The sequence below is a fragment of the Muntiacus reevesi genome, chromosome 16 (genome assembly GCF_963930625.1).
Source record: "Muntiacus reevesi chromosome 16, mMunRee1.1, whole genome shotgun sequence".
Classification (NCBI taxonomy): Eukaryota; Metazoa; Chordata; class Mammalia; order Artiodactyla; family Cervidae; genus Muntiacus; species Muntiacus reevesi.
In genome coordinates this window covers 15,520,145-15,540,506 of record NC_089264.1, presented here as the reverse complement: position 1 = coordinate 15,540,506, position 20,362 = coordinate 15,520,145, and the positions used below count along the sequence as shown (strand labels likewise).

At 34.8% G+C, this 20,362-nt stretch overlaps 1 protein-coding gene across 4 annotated transcripts in view; it reads left to right on the top strand.

Annotated features, from left to right (window-relative positions):
- SEC24B (SEC24 homolog B, COPII coat complex component) overlaps nucleotides 1-20,362 on the top strand; it is an 80,709-nt gene that overhangs the window by 48,049 nt on the left and 12,298 nt on the right. For 2 of the 4 annotated variants that reach the window (XM_065907541.1, XM_065907539.1), the window contains 10 exons: nucleotides 571-788; nucleotides 7,297-7,478; nucleotides 10,404-10,506; nucleotides 12,178-12,304; nucleotides 13,214-13,323; nucleotides 14,152-14,264; nucleotides 17,013-17,131; nucleotides 17,501-17,556; nucleotides 17,800-18,006; nucleotides 19,972-20,095. In XM_065907541.1, coding sequence (XP_065763613.1) covers nucleotides 571-788; nucleotides 7,297-7,478; nucleotides 10,404-10,506; nucleotides 12,178-12,304; nucleotides 13,214-13,323; nucleotides 14,152-14,264; nucleotides 17,013-17,131; nucleotides 17,501-17,556; nucleotides 17,800-18,006; nucleotides 19,972-20,095 — 1,359 coding nt within the window. Of the gene's footprint in view, nucleotides 1-570; nucleotides 789-7,293; nucleotides 7,479-10,403; nucleotides 10,507-12,177; nucleotides 12,305-13,213; nucleotides 13,324-14,151; nucleotides 14,265-17,012; nucleotides 17,132-17,500; nucleotides 17,557-17,799; nucleotides 18,007-19,971; nucleotides 20,096-20,362 lie in introns of all 4 variants that reach the window. The other 2 variants (XM_065907540.1, XM_065907538.1) reach the window with 1 other exon arrangement.

The window sequence follows — 20,362 nt, the reverse complement described above, 5'->3', positions numbered from 1 at the left end:
AAATAAAGCAGATTTCTGGGGGATTGTGGAAATAGGCCACTTCTTCCATGGGCCTTTTTTTTTTTTTTTTAAATAAATGTCAAGGTCGGATAAAAAGGCAAGTTGGAGAAGAGAGTAATTGACACTGTTTTTTATTGCTTTGCTTTGATTTCTGCTTCTTGGCCCCATTTCTGCTGAGAGAATAAAGGGAAAAAATAACTATTTTCATATACATAAATATAAACTTATATGCTATATTGTATTTATTATATACATTTAGTATGTTATCTGTTAGGAATATCAACTGCAGTATGTGTCAGTGAAATGATACAAGGTGGAGTTTTCCTGTAATATATTTGTTAAAAAAAAATAAAGATGGAGTAGGAACATGTGAAACAAGATTAGCAAAATATTTAAAGCTAAGTAATGGATATATGGGTTTATTATTTTGTTCCGTTTTTGTATGCATTCACAATTTCTCATAAGGAAAAGTTTTAATAAGAGGAAAGAAAGTGCCAGAAGTTGCGGCTTACCCAGGTGTCCTTGTGGAACGCTGCTTTTCAGTGACCACCGTGACTTTCCCTTTGTTAGATGTGCTTTCCTCATCAGCAAGTAGTCCTGCTCCTGACCCCGCTCCCGGCCCCGCTCCAGCGCCAGCCCCAGCGGCTCCTCAGCCTTCAAAACTGCCTAAGCCGTTTGGGTATGGCTATCCGACTCTTCAGCCTGGTTATCAGAACGCCACAGCACCACTTAATTCTGGAGGACCACCCAGCAGCCCAGTGTATTCTGGATTCCAGCAGTATGCTCAAGTATGTATTTAGTCATATAAAGTTATACAAAAATTGTGAAACTTAGCAATTCTGACCATTCCCTGATGATTCAGATGTATCATAGGTGCTAATGTAGATAAGCCTAGATTAACCATGCACAGACTTTGATTCCAGTTTGTGTGTGTATGTTTATGTGTGTGTGTGCTTGTACTTTTATTTTTCAGAGTCTCTGTAATGTGCAGATATTCATTTTATGATCAGGAAATTAAATGTTATTTTAAATTTTGTGTTACTAAGCTGGCTTTCTCAAAAACTGACATGGTATAAATGTAGTTTGGGATTTTGGTTTCAGTGCTTAACTTGAAGAAGTCTCTGACATATAGCTAAAATTGGTAAGAGCCTCAACAAATGCTCATTAATACATTTGTTCATTATTTTTGACTTGACCTTTCATGGAGTTACCTCTTAAGTACCATAGCAATTTATTAAAAGGACAATAAGTATTTTGCATTTATACTTGTTGAGAAAAAGTAAAATATAAGGAAACAGTTTAAATGACAAAAGCATTCTACTTATAGTATAAAACTGCTCTTAGTAGACTAACTTTACAGAGATTTCATCTTATGGTGAACTGATGAAAATTAGAGAAGAAAAAAAAACATTTCTTCCTGGAATTTAATTTTAGAATTAAAGCACAGAAGAGAGAAGGAAACTGGGGAAGGCACTGGAGAAATATGGTTGGTTAGTTCAGGCTTCCCTGCCTTCCGTTTTGTTAGATTTTCTTTTGGGCTGTGTTGGTCCAAATGGAACTCCACTATTTCAGGATAAGTGAGCAATAATGACTTAAGCAGATAGCTAGGTTGTGCTTTAAATTCTTATCTGTCTACTTAAAAAAAGATTATAGATTTTAATCTAATATTAACATTAACAAGCTAATTTTAACAGAAGCCATTTATTTTTCAAGTCCTAGTTAGAATAGGAATATTTTACTTTAAATAGCTTTCTGTAGTAAAATTGAAAAGTAAAAGTGAAAGTCACTCAGTCGTGTCCGACTCTTTGCAACCCCATGGTCTATACATTCCATGGAATTCTCCAGGCCAGAATACTGGAGTGGGTAGCCTTTTCCTTCTCCAGGGGATCTTCCAAACCCGGGGATCGAACCCAGGTCTCCTGCATTGCAGGCAGATTCTTTACCAGCTAAGCCACAAGGAGTAAAATTGAAATGACTCTAAATATTACATCTAGTATAACCCAGTGGGAGGGCCCTGAAATCTTAAGGGTTTTCTTGGTATTCATATATTTGAGATGACCTTTACTAAGTAGTGGGAAACCCCAGTGGTTGTCCTTTGAGGAAGAAAAAAAGCTTAAAATTAGTTTTTCAGAGTTGAAAAACAGAAAAAGTTGATGTTTTAAAAAGAAGGGAATTTCCTCAGTCCAGTGTTTAAGACTTGGTGCTTTCACTGCCTTGGGCTCATGTTCACTTTCACTGGTTGGGAAAGTATGATCCCACAAGCCATATAGTATGGCCAGAAAAAAAACCCTAAAAATTAAAAAATAAATTAATTTTAAAAGAAAAATTAGAAAAATATTTTAGGGCTTCCCCGGTGGTTCAGTGGTTAAGAATCTGCCTTGCAATGCAAGGGACACCAGTTCAGTCCCTTGTCCAGGAAGATCCCGTATGCCAAGCAGCAGCTAAGCCCGTACGCTGCAGCTACTGAACCTGAGCCTGTGCTCCAAACAGGAGACGCCTCCGCAGCGAGAGGCCCTTGGACCACGACTGCAGAGTAGCCCGCTCACCGCAGCTAGAGAAAGCCCGTGTGCAACAGCAAAGACCCACCACAGCCAAAAAAATGTTTAAATCTTTAAAAAAAATATTTTAGTGAATATGTAAAAAAAACCAGATACAGAAGCTGTATGGCTTTTTTTTTTTAATTTAAAAAGCAGTGCATGATCAGTTGTAGGAAAATGTAGATGAGCAGAAAAGAAGAAAATATCAGCCAGTATTTCCACCATCAAGATATAAACAGTAACACTTGGAGCTTGTCCTTCCAGGTTTCTTGCTATATGCATCTATGAGAGAAAGCCAGTAAAAGAGCTGGGCATCTAAATGACTTATTTACACAAACAAGTTGATAAATATGAGCATTGTTTTACATTTTTTAAAAAATCCTTGAATGGCATGAGAGGGAACCTTTCCATATTATTTCATACCTTTCATCTAAGAGCTACGTCGTAATGTTTTATAATCACCCAGCCTACTGCTATTGGTCATAACTGAGCATCAAAATCAACATGTACAAGTGTGCACAAACCTTTGTGTATTTGTCTCATTATTAACTTAGATGAAATTTCTTCAGGTAAAATTAGTCAATCATAGGTGCTAATACCAGACTTTAGAATTTCTCTCTGCTTATTCATTCAGTGAAAACTGAGTTTCTACTATGTGACAGCCCTACTCTAGGCACTGAGGCTACACGAGGAAGCCAAGTGCCCAAAACAGAGTTCTCTCTCTCAAGAAACTTGGTGGGAAGGCTGGATCAATAGGACAATAAGTAAATCCATAAATTAACAAGCTGATTTCAAACAGTTATAAATGCTGTGAAACAAGATGAGTTGAAGAAATTCCTGGGCTTGGGTATGTGGAGTAAACAGGAAAGCCCTCATTGTAGAAGTTTTGTTTAGTTATTATTTGAATGACAGGAGAAGTCAGACGAGGATAAATATGGGGGTAGAGAATTTGGGGCTGGGGAAACATATATACAGAAACGTAAGGCAGAGGCAACTTTAACGTGTTTCAGAACTGAAGTTCCTGTGTGGCTATAGCCCAGCTGGCAAAGGGAAGAGTAATAGTAATGGAATCAGAGAGTTTGGGAAAGACCATAGTCAGAAACTTGAGTTTTACACCAAGTGCAAAGAAAGACATAGGAGATTTTATGGAATGGAATGAAATCTGGTTTATGTATTTAGAGAATCACTTGGATACTAAGTGAAGAACGGATTAGGGATGAGAGTATTTGAAAAGATAAAAATGGAAACAGGGAGACAGATGGAAGCTTTGCATCATCCCAGGAATAGATGATTATGCTTTGTTCTAAGGTGGTATTGGCAGAGGTAGTGAAAAGTGGATGGATAAGGGATATCTTTTGACTTACTGATGAATTGGATGTGGTGGGTGAGAGAAAGGAAGCATTAAGGATAACTCTTAGGTTTTTGGCAGGACAGCTGGATAGAGGGTAGTGTATTTATTTAGATGAAAGACAGAGGAATAGTTCTGGGAATGGGAATCAAGTTGGCCATATTAATTTAAAATGCCCAATAGACATCCAAGTGGAGATGTCTAGCAGACAGTAGTTTTTGGTGCTCAGATATGAAGAAATAATGTTCCAGTTTATATTCCTAGCAAAAGTTTCTATGACTGCCCACTTTTCAGTATACCAATAATTATTTTTTTATAAGCAAAAATGTTTTATTATTTTCATAATTATTAGTTATTTGTGTTTCTTTACTGAAATCCTTGTTCATATTCTTTTACCATTCTGTTTAGGTCCTTCTGGTTTGTAAAAGCTGTCTGTAATAAGTACATTAACCTTTTTTAATCTAATTTATATTATAGTTTCCCCCCCCCCAACTTGACATTTGTTTTCAATTTTTATGTTTTTTTAATACATTAGAGAAATGTTTATATAGTCATATTATAATTTCTTTTGTTTTTGCCTTTGTATCCTTTAAAAGTCTTTTCAACCTTAAGATTAGGAAAAATTTCCTCTGTGTATTTTTTTAGTTCTTTGCTGACTTGTCTTTTGCATCTTTTAAGGTTTTATTTTAGAATATAAGTGTAAATCTCATTCCCTCTCCAAAATAGTTCCAATTTCACTGAAATTAAATAATCTATTCTTTCTCATTGATTAAATATTCCACCCTTACTTTGTATCCTAAATTCTTAAATTTAAATTCTAAATTGTTATTCTAGACTTGGGTCTGTTTGGGGTTTTCTGTTATACACTATTATTAATTCATATAACCATTTTTCTCCCCTCCTTTACAGCTCTGCTGAAAACTCAAGAGAATCCCTTTTATTATGCAGTGTTTTTTTTCCTTTTGCTTAGTTTCAGCAGCTTCAATTACTATCAACAATTTGCTCTACTTGTTCTACCTATCCCAACACACACACACACACACACACACACACACACACACACACACACACACACACACACACACACACACACACACACACACACACACACACACACACACACACACACACACACACACTCGTTTAAAATTCAGTCGGTATTCAGAGTTGCCTGGTAGTTTCCAGGTTGCCATTCTGTAGTTGGTTTGTTCAAATCAAGACTCACTAATTAAACAAGACTCACTAATTGTATTAGCATATGTCTCTTAATTCTCTTATTAACTCTAACACAAAACTCTGCCCCTATTTTTTGTGCCTTTGATCTTTTGAAAAAAACTAGGTCTCTTGATCTATAGACTGTCCCACATTCTGAATTTGACTGATTGCTTCTTGTGGTATCATTTGACTTGTTCTTCTGTTCCATTTTCTGTGGACTAGAAATTAGATCCAATGGCTTGATTAAATTCAGTATGTTACTTAATTTATGTATTTCGTAAGCCAAAATATATATTTTGATTCTGTGTACAACATAATAATACCTGATTGTCTCACTTTAGTGGTGCTAAGATAGATTAATGGGTTCATTTGGTGACAGCCTGATCTTTTCATTATGAAGTTCCTTATTAAGCTTTCACTCATCTCTTGGTATCTGTTTATCATCTATTCCAGATGACCATTACATGTATCATTTATTCCCATATGGGTTGTACAATAGTGATTTTCCTGACTTTATCATTCTGAACTGATTAGCTGGAATTCCTCAGTATGTTCACATAATGGAATGTTTGATAACTGTACAAAAGAATGTGAAGAAACTCTATATACAGATGTGGTCATTGCTAGCACTCTTTTTTAAGTGAAAAGGTCACATTTAGAGCAGTGTATATATATATTAGTTTATATTGTATTATTAAGTAGAGACAATGGAAGATAAGACCAAAAGCTAATAGCTTAGGGAGAGGAATCAAGAGTGAAACAAGATATTTCTGAATAAGTTTTGACATTAAAACTACATAAATTTTATTCAAAAAAACAGAAAATGAATAAAAGATAGAAAGGAATCCTTGAAAATTAAAATCAAACAAAAAGAAGTGAACCAATTTATCAAGTTGAATACATGCTGATATAGAAAAAAGTATTGTTCTAACAAATCTTAAAAATCAGTATTTTGTATGTTCTGAATGGAAAATAATCTAAGGACAAAAGAACTACAAAGAAATCTTTAAATAACCTTCCACTTACAGTAATATTAGTGTTGTTATATTGGAACTATCTTAGGATATTGTGGGATGAAACAAATAAGTAAGGCTGTTACCGGAGCTTCCCAGGTGGCTCAATGATAAAGAATCCACCTGTCGACACAGAAGATGGAGTTCAATCCCTGGGTTGGGAATTTCCTGTGGAGGAGGAAATGGCAACTCATTCCAGTATTCTTGTCTGGAATATTCCAGGACAGAGGAGCCTGGCAGGTTGCTGTCCATGGGGATGCAAAGAGTTGGACTTGACTGAACACATATGCATAAGGCTGTTAACCATTAGAATTCAAGATTTTCAGCAAAAGAGAAGAGCGATATAGGCATAAAATCAAAAAAGTTAAAATGCCATTACCTAAATTTGAATTGGAAATGTCAGCGTGAACTCATTATTGTTTTTTTTTTCCTTCTTCTTTGATTTCTATCTCTGTTGTAGAAGTCTGGAAGTAATAACAGCACAATAATAATGTTATCTAAATTATGGTCTCTAGATACCATCCCAATTTAAAAGGAACCAAGAATCTTTTTTTGATAAACAGCTAATTTCAGTTCTGAAGGAGGAGTGATATGGAATGTCGTGTCAGAAAACAAGGAAACTAACAGAGACAAGGGTTCATATCAAAAGGACACTGGAATCAGCTGTAAGGGGCTGTCACTGGCAAAAAATTGGGTAGTGTGGGCATCAAAGCGAATAGTAACTACAATTCACTAAGTCACTTTGAGTTAATAAGAGCCGTGACTTCATAATAATTTAAGAATATAAAAGGAAACAAAAACTAAGCAAGCAGAACTCATAGAACATCATTGTCATTCCTGTGGCAGGAACATATTCTGAAAATTGAAAAACTTTAAAAATAAGCATTTATCCTGCCTTTCCAGTATGAAAGATATTCAGAGAAACCAAATTCTTGATGTTGAAAAGCATTGTCGAAATTTTGTTGTTAAGTCTAACCATTCACATGAGGTTTAAATTTTTTCAGTGTTTTCACTTTGAGTTTTTTTAAGAGTGCTTTAAACTGAGCTGCCCTATTAGGTTTTTCTACTGTTACAGAGCTAGATTCAAACTTTATCTTCTTGCTTTCCTGTACATAGTCTAATAAATTGTATTCGTGTTTGATACATTGTTCTTTTGTTTTGTTTCAAATTGCCCTTTCAGCAGTATCCTGGTATGAACCAGCTGTCCTCCAGTCTGGGAGGATTGAGTCTTCAGAGTTCTTCACAGCCAGAAAGCTTGAGACCTGTCAATCTTACTCAGGAGAGGAATATTTTACCCATGACTCCTGTTTGGGCTCCTGTACCCAACTTGAATTTAGACCTCAAAAAATTAAACTGTAGCCCAGAGTAAGTATTTATAATCTTTAGTAAGTAAAACCTTGTCAAAAACATTGCATGACTTTGAAACATAGTAAAAATACTATGGTATTAATTCCTTGATTGGAAGTTTTGTTAATGTGAACACTTGTAATTTAGTTTGTGTAGAAATTCTGGATGTAAAATTTAGTTTAGGTCATTGGCTCCTGTCCTCTTTGTTGCTATCGAGTCTCATTCCTTGTCTCATTCCCTATTATCTAATGCTAGGAAAAGTTTTTTCTATTTTAGTGAAGGGTTTTAGAAACCCAAATCTAACTATATTTTTCTTACATTTCTTTCTCCTCACTTTTCACCAGTAGTAACTTCTGTTGCCTTTTAAATTAGGTGAAATCTTAATTTAATGCAATTCAATCTCTGCTTGAAAAGGATACAGATTAGATAAGTAGTTTTTTTTTTTTAATTTTCCTTTCCCACTTAGTGTTGAATGAGAAGACCCTTGCCCCAACGTGTATTTATCCATTTATTTAGCCTGAATATTGATTTGGATTTTCTTTATTGAGCATTTCCTCACCTCACGGAGAAGTTTAGCTGGCAGCCTCCATCTGATGGCCACAAGCCACTGGTGTCTGCTGAGCTGTTCCTCACCTCACAATGCCCCCAAACCGAAAGTTCTCTGTTACTGCCTGGTATCTGTTTTTCTGTTTCCTAAGTGTAGAATGTTTCTCTGTACCCAGACATCTTCCTGCTTCTGGAATCTCCTCATAAACTCTGATTCACAGACAACACTGTCTTCCTTGCATTAGAATTAGTGTTCTTCAGAGGCAACATATATATATGTATTTTTAAGGCAGTAGTTTTCTAGCTTAAAAAAAAAAAGCTAACAAGTTCCTCTCTTTTTAACCAAAGTCAGGAAACAGAAGATGGGGGTGCTTTAAGGGTTCCACCTCTTCTACCACACCCTACACTAGCCCCCAATCACTGTCTAAGGCAGTGCCAAAATAATTTCTATAAAAATGTATAATCATTGATTCCAGATTGAAAGTAGATGCCCAAACTACATGTAAGTTGCCATCGGGTCAATAAGTATGTGAATTATGGCCTTGTACTATGAATGGTTAGGCACCCCCCCAAGTAGGTAAATATAGTATACGTTTATGTGTAAGAGATCACATAGATAGGGAATAGTTCTCTGTTTCTACTCAATTATGTGTAAAATACATAAAATACCTCTTACCTAAATAGCAAAGCAGAGTAGTAGGCTTTAGAGCATAGATTTAGAGTTTGACAGACCTAGGTACTTATCATGGTTCCACTGATAAGTAGCCATGAAGCTGTGCCAATTACTCAATGTCTCAAATCTGTGTTGTCAACTGTAAAAGAGGAATAGTAATTGTGTCTGCATATTAAGATTAGTCATTCAGTATTTCAGTCAGTTCAGTTGAGTTGCTTGGTCGTGTCTGACTCTTTGCGACCCCATGGACTGCAACATGACAGGCTTCCCTGTCCATCACCAACTTCTGGAGCTTACTCAAACTCATGTCCACTGTGTCAGTGATGCCATCCAACCATCTCACCCTCTGTCGTTCCCTTCTCCCGCCTTCAATCTTTCACAGCATCAGGGTCTTTTCAAATGAGTCAGTTCTTCACATCAGGTGGCCAAAGTATTGGAGTTTTAGCTTTAGCATCAGTCCTTCCAGTGAATATTCAGAACTGATTTCCTTTAGGATGGACTGGTGGGATCTCCTTGCAGTCCAAGGGACTCTCAAGAGTCTTCTCCAACACCATAGTTCAAAAGCATCAATTCTTCAGTGCTCAGCTTTCTTTGTAGTCCAACTCTCACATCCATACATGACTACTGGACTTGAATGCTTTCTGAATTAGGTGTCAGACACTGTTTCTAGGTGCTGGGAATGAAGCAGTAAACCAAACAAAGTTCTCACAGTCTCATGTAACCTGTATCCTATTAAGGAAGATGCACTGTTAGTAATGAAAGCAATGAATAACTATGAAGTAGGGAGTAGTAAGGAATGAGGTTGATTATTTTCAATTGAGGAGTCAGGATAGGTTTTCCCAAGGAGTTAGCATTTGAATAGAGATCTGAATGAAATGAGAGAGCAAAATGTGACTCTGGAAAGAGGGTGCCAAGCTGCATGAACAGCAGATGCAGTGGTCCTGAAGCAGAAGCCAACCTGGTGTGTTCGGGGAGCTCACCAGTGTGGAGCCAGCCCATGTCTGGATTATCTCTGCATGCTGTCAGCCACGCTCCTTAGACGTCCTGGCACCACCTCCGGCACCTCTGCCTGTGTGTCTGGCTGCTCCTGTGTTGGTTCTGTGTCTGCCGATCTTGGGTTGTGAGCACTTGGTCTGTGACAGGAATAGTGCTAGGGCGACACAACGAACGAAAGGTCGCTGATGGAGAAGATGAAGTATACAACCAAAGCAGATCAGACTAACTGATGCTCTGGAAACATACGTAGATCTCAGAGCACAGAGGAAGAAGCCTTTCTTTCTGACTTGTGATCAGGGGTGAGGGTAGTTTCACAGGAAGCTAGAACTTTGATGCGTCTCATAGAAAAAGGAGGAGTTCAGGAGTTCAGTAGGTGAAGAATGCACAGTTGAGCAAGAACAGCATTCTTCAGATGGAAAGGTACCATTTCACTCATGTTTTATGCCCCCTCCTATTCATGCCCTGATAGTCATACTAGAGTTACTGTGTTTTCCTAAGTATGTTGTACTTTTTCACCATGAAAAAGTTGAGTCCTTAATTTGGATCTTTTGACATATAAATTGCATGTGTACCTGTTAAGTCACCAGGACCCTCGTAGTTATAGTTATGTAGTATGTCCAGTGATTTTCACGTATCCTCTTAAATGTCTGGCTGTCTACAACTGTCCACGTCAGTATTAATATTTTTCCTGATAGCTGATGTAGTCCATGTTGTTTCTGTCTTTACAGCTCATTTCGGTGTACTTTAACAAATATTCCACAGACACAGGCGTTACTGAATAAAGCTAAACTTCCTTTAGGATTGTTGTTACATCCCTTCAGAGACCTAACGGTAAGGTAACCTATTTTAAGATATTTGTGGGTATTGACCTCTGTACTTATGTGCAAGATGTTTAGATTGTGTATTTTCTTAGAACTTTTTTCATTTTGTTTTATTGAAGGTAGAATTAATTATTTCTGTCAGTTTTGATACAACAAACGTTTTCTGTCACCTGCTGACAGGAACAAAAATGTAAAGGCAGATAATTGCATTGCAGGATAACTAATACCTGTAACTAATCAAAATCTATGAAGTAGTTAGGTAATGAATGCAGTACTGGAAGGGATTTTCTCTGGGTACAGTAGCAGATGTTTTCTACAAGCAATGAGATCTGAGCTGGATTTGGAAAGATCGGTAGTTTTAGTGGTACTGTCAAACAGCCACAGATGACAGATAAACATTACGAGTTCTTTTTTAAACATAAAGGAAACACCACTAATGATGCACAGTTACGGAGGAAAACCATATGATTGTTCCCAACTGTATTAATCAGATAACCTTTGTAATAATAAAGTCTAAATTCTTCAAGCCTATTGAATTAAAGCATTATTTTTTAACGTTTCCATAGTCTATTTGATTTAATACCTACCATGCTGGATTTTTATACATATTTCTGGTATTTCATGCAAGTATATTATATTTAAAATTTCTAAACTTCAGAAAAAACATTTAATCGGACACATTTTATTTATACTTTATAAGTTGTATTTCGCCCTCATACTTCTTTATAACTGTGGTTTTTTTATCCTTTCATTGCTAATGAGTTTCTTTTGCTCTCATTGAACCAAAAAACATTTTTTGATTACCTGTCATGCTGAGTGCTGAGGATACAAAGGTCATTAAGCTTCCTTGTGGAGTTTTCTTTCCTCAAGTAAATAGAAAATAAAATAATTATAATAGGTGATAAGTACCTTTATTATATTCATTCAGTAAGTACTATTTGACCACCTGTAATAAAATTGCAACCTTTATCTCTAAACCATGATGGGTAGCTTCCCATGTACATAGGTGAAAATTTTTGTCTGAATATGTATTCCATATATGATAGCTTCTGGATGTATACACTAAATTGGCAGCAGTGATTTCTTGGGAATGTAGAATTCTGGGTAATTTTTAATTTCCTCATTTTCAGTTAAGTATATTTCCTGACTTTTTCACAAATAAGATGTAGTTACTTATGTGTAAAGTGTCTGTCCCACACTAAGCCTTGAGAGATGCTCTGTCTTTAAGGCACGTTGTCCTTGGTTTCTGGTGGCTGTGGTCCCCGCCCGGGCTGTGTGGTTGCCTGACAAGCAGGGCCTTGGAGTCTGGTACCAGGCGCAGTCAGGCGGCAGAGACAGAGGCATCTTACACAGTACGAGTCTCTCACCCTTGCTTATCAGTTTAGCTGATAAGCTGAGGTTATTGTTATATTATCTTGGCCAACCAGACTTTTCTTGTCTGCCAGTAACTTTCATTACTTTTGACTTGGCTTTATTTTAGTGTTATTTTACAGTTTGTGACAGAAAGGGGAGAAACTTGGTAGCTGCTTATGTTGATCATTGCACCACTGGAATTTATTAAAATGCTTCAGTTTCAAAACACAAATGTGTTTTCTGTTCTGTATAGGGAGCAGAGCAGTATGTGGTCCATTTTTCCTCTGGGGTGTTTTTTCTGCTACAACATCTTTACTCTCTTTCCTAGCAATTACCAGTGATAACATCCAATACCATTGTGAGGTGCCGATCTTGTCGAACATATATCAACCCTTTTGTATCCTTCATTGATCAACGTAGATGGAAATGCAATTTGTGCTATAGAGTTAATGATGGTGAGTTTCATATTCTTTTAAAATATTTATTTCGTTTATTTGTCTGTGCCAGGTCTTAGCTGAGGATGTATAGTTGTGGCATGCGGGATCTTTAATTAACAGCAGGTGAGCTCTAGATCTCGGACTAGGGATCAAACCTGGGCCACTGGCATTGGGAGCAGAGTCTTAGCCACTGGACCACCAGCAAAGTCCCTCAGATTCTTAAAATAATGTGTCTTATATTATTTTAGACATTTTGACATTGTTGCTATCATCTGGTCTCTCCTCACTGTTTGTAAACTTTCATGACACTTTTAATGAAGAGAATACAGGCTAGGGACACCTCATTTTTGTCTGGCCAAGGGGATAATTGATAATGCGGAGATTGACAGGGAGGAGAGAAGGTAAAAAGAATTCATAAATTATTTTTGAAGAAGTGAAGTGAAGGTCAGGCAGATGAGAGCATGCACACTAATCATGCTTGACCCTGACAAGTTTAGATTGTCTTCTTTTTGTACATTTGGTTCATTCAACTCAGTGTAGATCTCTGCTGGTATGTGTGGATGCATGTGTGCATATGTATCTACTGTCCCCTTTAAAGACATTTCTTAGATCTTCTTACTATGATTGCTTTCAAATCTGTGTTTCTGATTTCTTTCCCATGTCATGTGACATAATAAATAGGACACAAGCCTACGAAGCAAGGCTCCTTGTGTCCTGGTTTTCTCATCTGATTTCAGAAAATAAGTTTTCTTGTCCTCCTGATTTATTTTTTAAAGAAGGTTTAGGGGATTAGTTTTTACCATTAGATCTTCACAAAGCTATTATAAACTTCATAAATATTAATGATAAAGGTGTTTATTTCTAGGCATATATATGTATTTAGAAATTGTGCTACTAAATTTGTACTGGATTCCTAATCTTATCTAGTTCCTGAAGAATTTATGTATAATCCCCTTACCCGATCCTATGGAGAGCCTCATAAACGGCCAGAAGTTCAGAATTCAACAGTGGAGTTCATTGCTTCTTCAGATTATATGGTAACTATTCAGTGTTAAAATTAGTCCTGGAGTGCAATTGTATTAGTCATTTGGTAGTTTACTCTTAAGTGAATTCTTGTCTAATTTTTTAAATTGTCCATAGTATGATTTCTTTGAAGTAGTGCTGAAAGCTTGTACTTAACAAATAGATAACTCTTTGTATCTTTGTAAAGATTACTTGATCTCCTAGAAGAATGCAGTTACATCCCTAAGAAACATTGGTAATGTTTCCTAATAAATACTATCATTTACAATTTGTTGCCATTTTGATTTCATTACTTGCATGGAATGAATATAAGTATTCTTTTTACTATTTAGTATTTAAGATCCTTCAATAGAAAATCTCATATTTTTGTCAAAAATTGCTTTTAAGAGCTTGCTTTACACCTAGCACTTAACCCTTGGGATTCAACTGCCATCAGGTGACCCAATGGTACTAATGATTGTCAGGTTTAAAAATATAAATGTTTAAAGTAAAATATTTTTAGGAGTAGGGAAGGGGTTAAAGATTAATATATAGTAATAAATATGCTTAATTTTCCTTGGAAAGATATCTCAGCCATCACTCCATCAGGAAGACATATAGCCTATCTGTTTAACCATTACTGTGTAATTACTGCCTAATCATGCTTAATCCATGACCAAATTTAAAGGAAAAAAATCAAATGAATATCCTTTTCATTACCTAACCTCTTATAAAACATTGATTCTATTTGTGTAGATGTATGTATATTTATTTTACAATCAGTAAATATCCAGTACTAGTTGCGATATAAAAAGAATAACTTATACCTACTGAATATATTACATTATTTCTATTCCTTTCAGCTCCGTCCACCTCAACCTGCAGTTTACTTGTTTGTTTTAGATGTGTCTCATAATGCAGTAGAAGCTGGATATTTGACAATTTTGTGCCAGGCACTGTTAGAAAATCTAGACAAGTAAGAATTTTTTTTACTCAGTGTGTGTGTGTGTGTGTGTGTGTGTGTGTGTGTGTGTGTGTAAGTATATAAAATGTGAAGTGTGTATATTAGCAATTTATGGGGTTGGGTTTTATTAAGTTTGATTTCATTTATCACTAAAAGAGTACATCGTGTCTACTTTAGAATAAAGATCTGCTACATATATTATTTGGATTTATAACTTTATATCTGAATGTTAAAACCATAATAGTTTTAATACCTAGGAATTTAGATTTTATCTAACTATCCCCCTTGACTTAGCAAGTCTGAGCACTTAGATCCAGAAAACTCAACCTAGCCAGGGTATCAAGGATCTGGATGAGAGAAATCGAGCTGTAATTTATGCCTGAGCAAGAAGTTTTTCATAAGATAGTTTCAGATGTGCTAATGAGAAAATGAGCCAGATAAAGAGAGAGGGAATTGATACTGTGCTGAATATTTCAAGAAGCCAGAAACTGAACTGGCACATTAGTAAGAAGCTTTATGGTGAAAGTGGAAACAAAGTATAGGATAAGGTGATTATACTTGGCTCTAAGTCCTGCCTATTAGTCATGAAGGAGACCAGTATTAGTCATGAAGGAGATCCTTAACTAAACTTAAAAAGTGGATGTTCCAGATCTCTAGGAAACAAAGTTGTTTGTACATTTCTTTTTCTACTCCAACACCCATAAGAAATATGGCTTAAGGTTGTTAGTAAGAGTAGCTTCCTACTGCAGTGGGTTCTTGATTTGTGTAGAGGTGTAGGGGTGAATATATATATTGAATATATTGAATATATTCAATTGAATTTGATATATATATATATTCAATATATATTGAAATATATTTCAATATTCAAAATACATGAATATTTTGTCAGAAATACTCAGTGATTCCAAAAGGCTCTTTTCTTCCATCTTCCATTTGAGTTTGAGAATCCTTATTCTGTTGAGTGCTAGCTCTAGACGCTATAATTGCGTATCACTGATTTTGGCCTGTGAATAAACTGATAACATTGAGACATTCAGGATTAAAAACATCCAGAGGTATTAAATGATTTGCTTTAAGTTTCTGTTAGTAACTTAGTGATTTCATATTTTTGTTCTTGATTGAAGCATTTGCTGTTTTTAAGTCACAAGTGCTTAATTCATACATGACTTTACCAGTGAGTAGCAAAGGAAGACACTCTGCAAAGAAATAGCTGTTAAGACTGAAGAGTTAGCTTGCTGGAAAGGTATTTGATGATATAGCACTAGAAATAGAAGCCAGTGCAATGCAAAAGACCAGGCAGGGTTCAATCCCTAGGTCGGGAAGATCCCCTGGAGAAGGAAATGGCAGCCCACTCCAGTATTCTTGCCTGGAGAATTCTATGGACAGAGGAGCCTGGTGAACTATAGTCCATGGGGTTGCAAAGAATCAGACACGACTGAGACAACCACATTCACTTTTCACTTTCAACAGAGATGAGTGACTATTTGCAAATTAAATGGTCTATGGAAAGCCAAAAAGATAATATTGGGAATGAAAAATAGTTTTTAAAAACGTGTATGTTTGATTAAAGTGGAAATTAAAAGTATCAGGAAAGTAAAAATGTAAAGGTGATAGGATAGCAGTAAGATATTACCATGCTTTTGGAAAGGGCTGTGTATATAACTTTGAGAAAGGAAATTCGATGCTGGAGCAGTTCTAGCTCGGCTTTGTATTTTGGCCTAGAGTTACTTAGTCTCCGTCGCGATTGATAACAAATGACTCTAATAAGCAGTGACCTTAGAAATCTCAAAGAAGTGAAGAAATTAGTCTGTAGAAACAAGGTAAATCTTGACCAGTATTGCTAAGCTGAACACCTGCATAGCTTGTTGTTTTCTGTTCTCTGAAATGCCTTTTTTAAAAATTGGAATGTAATTGCTTTACAGTGTCATGAATCTGCCTCTAAGTAGCCTGACTGACCCTTCCTACTAGTAATAGTGCTTCTTGCTTTGGTGCACACTGTTTTGGCATCCTGTAATATTAAAAAATATCTTTAAAGACGTTGCTAAAACAATAAATTATGTAAAAAATTGCAATAAATTACATTTAAAAATTATAGCAGTTAACATGATGGTACTTAGAAATATACTGATACTTTTGTAAGGCAGGGCATCTATCTTATTATTAATAAGGATAGCTTGACAGACTCTTTTTTTGACAGGCTTTTAAATGGTTATTTATTCTTTGCTGTATTATTGACTTGAATACTGACAGAAAATTTGAATACTTGAATACTCACAGAAAAATTTTAAAACAATGATAATAGATTAAATGTCTTGATATTTCTGAATGTGGTTTTTATTTAAAATTTTTCATGTTAAAATCTTTTCTTGAAAAGTACTCATTTTGTCCTTAAAATACTTAAACAATATACATGATTTTTATAATACTAAAACTGAAAATATGAGCGATTTGTACTTAAAGGAATTTGTTTCAGAGGAAAGTTAGCAAAAAAATCTTTTGTTTTTTAAGCATATCATTTTAAGTTTTGATTTATTATTTGAAGATAGTTCTGTTATCAGAGGCATGAACTCTATAAACATGTCTGGTTTCGTCTGAAAATGAAATGGAGAGATGTTTTTATACTTAATCTTTTCTGATATGCATTGGTTTAGATAGGGGTAGCTATCCTCTGTAAAAAAAAATAAACAATTAGTATTTTTTGAAAATAGGATATGTCACTTAGCAGTTTGAATTTAAAATTATAATTTTTATCTTTAGGCTCCCTGGAGATTCACGAACAAGAATAGGATTCGTGACCTTTGATAGCACTATTCATTTCTACAATTTACAAGAAGGATTATCACAGCCTCAAATGTTGATTGTATCTGATATAGATGGTAAGCAGTGAATAAAACAAACCTCTATTAATAAAACAGAATTTGGAATTAAGGGTACTTTATTTTACAATACATCTTGTCATAATGCTTGTCATAATGCTGTACAGATAATTTAGCTCATTAGATATTTGTTTTAAAATAATTGCTTTCCTGGAAAGTACTTGAGTCAAAGTTTTTCACACCTGTGTATGTGTACTTACACATGCTCACATATACACACACATATGATATGTACAGAGGATATATATTAAATAGAGCAATATTGTGCATACCCTTTACATGTATGGACTTAAAAAACTAAGATTTTTTAAATTCGAAATTATTTTGAGTTTATTTATATTTTAGTTAAAATATATGTTTTCCCTATAGATGTTTTTCTACCTACTCCGGATAGCTTACTTGTGAATCTATATGAAAGTAAAGAGGTGAGACTGACTTTTTTTTTTAAGTATTAAAGTATTTCTGTTACTTCAACTGATTGTAATGTTCTACATGTGTTTACTTGGTATATATTAACATTGCAGTAAACATTGTAGGTAGCATATCTGTTGACTGCTCACTTTACAGTCCTCCAAAATGTAGTGGCATATACTGTACTCTGGAATATTTTAAAGAAGAATATTGCCCTTCCTTCTCAGTAATTCCACTTTTAATCTTTGTTTTCCCAGCTTATTAAAGACTTATTGAATGCATTACCAAATATGTTCACCAATACAAGAGAAACACACAGTGCCCTGGGTCCTGCTCTCCAGGCTGCCTTTAAATTAATGTCTCCAACAGGTGGCCGTGTGTCTGTATTTCAGACACAGTTACCTTCCTTGGGGGCAGGACTTCTGCAGTCCAGAGAAGATCCTAATCAGAGATCAAGCACAAAGGTATATTAGTTCCTCTCTCATATTCAAGATCATGGTTTCTACCTCTATTGACTTGTTTAATTATTTGTTGGTCTATTTTTCTAATTCTTTGACAGTAAAAAAAAAAAAAAAACCAAACTGGTAAGAGAGTTTAATTTAAATTACCATTTTGTTGTTGTGTTGCAGTGTGTTCTTTTTAATACTTTGTTTTATGAGTCATAGAAATTTAGAAATTATCTACTCTAACCTTTTTTTTACAGATGAGGAAACAGATTAAAGAGTCTTGCCAAAAGTTAAATAAATATTTAATGGTAAAGATGTGACTTAGATTTTCTGACTCTAGTGCTCTTTTCTATTTCACAATTGATAAAACTTACTAAATCTGAGATATAATTTAATCTGCACATATTAATAAACTTTTAATGAAGGTAATACAAATCATTGTATGAAACTTGGAACATAGAAACATACAGATGATCAGTTATCTCATTGTCAAGATAATAGTAGTTAAATAAATACAAGTAAGCGTAATTGGGCATCATACATGTATACTATATTTTTTCATTGACTTTTTTCACTGAAGTGAGCATTCACTCATAGCATTTTCGGAAGTCCCTAAAAATTCTACTTAAAAAAGGTTTTTTAGTAAATATGAAAAACATGATTTCGTTAATTGCCTTCTTGCTGTTTAAGAGTGAAATGAGGCTGAATGTTCCTAGGGTTTTACAGTGAAGATTTGGTCAGGGTATTTTAACCCCAATTTCAAATACTTGTTTTTGTTCTGTAAATAAGTTTTGTCTGACCTCAACTTATATATATGAAAATGCCATTGCATCTAGTTATGAGTATGAATTAAACAGTTTTAATAGTGTTGTAAATCTTTAGCCACATATTCAGTTTTTCCCTAAGATAAATTTCTAGAAGTGAAATTATTGGATCAATGAGTATAAACTGTATTTAAAATTATTATTTTATTTTACTTATTGGGATTTCTAATCAACCTATACTCTTAAGGACTCTGATAACTTTTTTATTCTTTACCAATTTGCTAAAGAATTGCACTGTGTTTTACTTTTGAATAGCACTGTATTTTACTTTTTATGAAATTGTGCTTTTAATTTGCTTTTGAGAAAGAAGCTAATTTCAAAATAAACTGGGGACAAGTATATTTTTATATTTATATTTTTTATTATATTATTTATATTTATATTTTTTAACTCATCAACAAGTACAGCTAACATTATCCAGTGCATTGATCCATCGTAATCCATTATGGATTACTTAACAAAAGCAAAGTGTTTACTGATTTCTTTGATACAGTTTTGGGGTTTTTGTTCTCATTTAACTTTCAGAAGTATTGTCTATCTGCCTGAGACTCAAGAATTTTAAGTGTCTGTTCTAAGCTCACATAATAATCATACACTATAATTGAAACATTTTGTTGTGCAATGTAGTGAAATAATTAAGAACTTGGAGCCTGGCTCTTACATTCTTAACTCTTCTCTATTGCCACCTCCTCAGCTCAAGTGTCCTCCTACCAACAGGAAAGACTTTGCTTACTCTGTTAGTCTCTCCTGTTATTGTGTAACAGTATACGTGTAATAATTGGTAACAGTACTCATTCTGGAGCCAGACTGCTTGGATACTCCAGCATCTACCACTCAATAACTATGTGATTAGTTGAGTTACATAGTCATTTGTTTGCCTCAGTTCCCTCATCTGTAAAATGTTGGTAACTCTGTGAAATATATATTATTATGAGGATTAAATAATTTAATTATATAAGACATCTATGCTGCCCTATATGTGCTTTTATAAATGTTAGTGATTATTCTCATTGGAAATCTATGCCAACTACCTAGACATAAAAAAAAAATCCTTAGTTTGATAGGGGGACAGAGGATATTCTCTTCCTTATTGTAGCAGATAGAAATATATGCATAATTCAAGGTTTTCTAGCTCTTACTTTATGACCTATTGACTTAGGTTGTACACCATCTTGGCCCTGCAACTGATTTTTATAAGAAACTCGCTTTAGATTGCTCAGGGCAGCAGACTGCAGTGGATCTGTTCCTTTTAAGTTCACAGTATTCTGATCTCGCTTCTCTAGGTAAGGAGATACCATTGTATTTATCTGTTTTTACATAAACATTTTTAGCATATAATTAAATGTAAATTCTTTACTAAGAGTTCTCAGTTGTTTGGGGAGAAAGACATGTGAATTAGATAATGTCTATGAAATTACCACTAAACTTAAAAAAAAAAAAAAAACACCCTACCCTATACAAATATAAAATGCTAATCTGGGTTGTTGTTTTTGTTTAAATACAATTCTTTTACCATTCTGCTCAACGGTAAACTTAATATATATTATGTT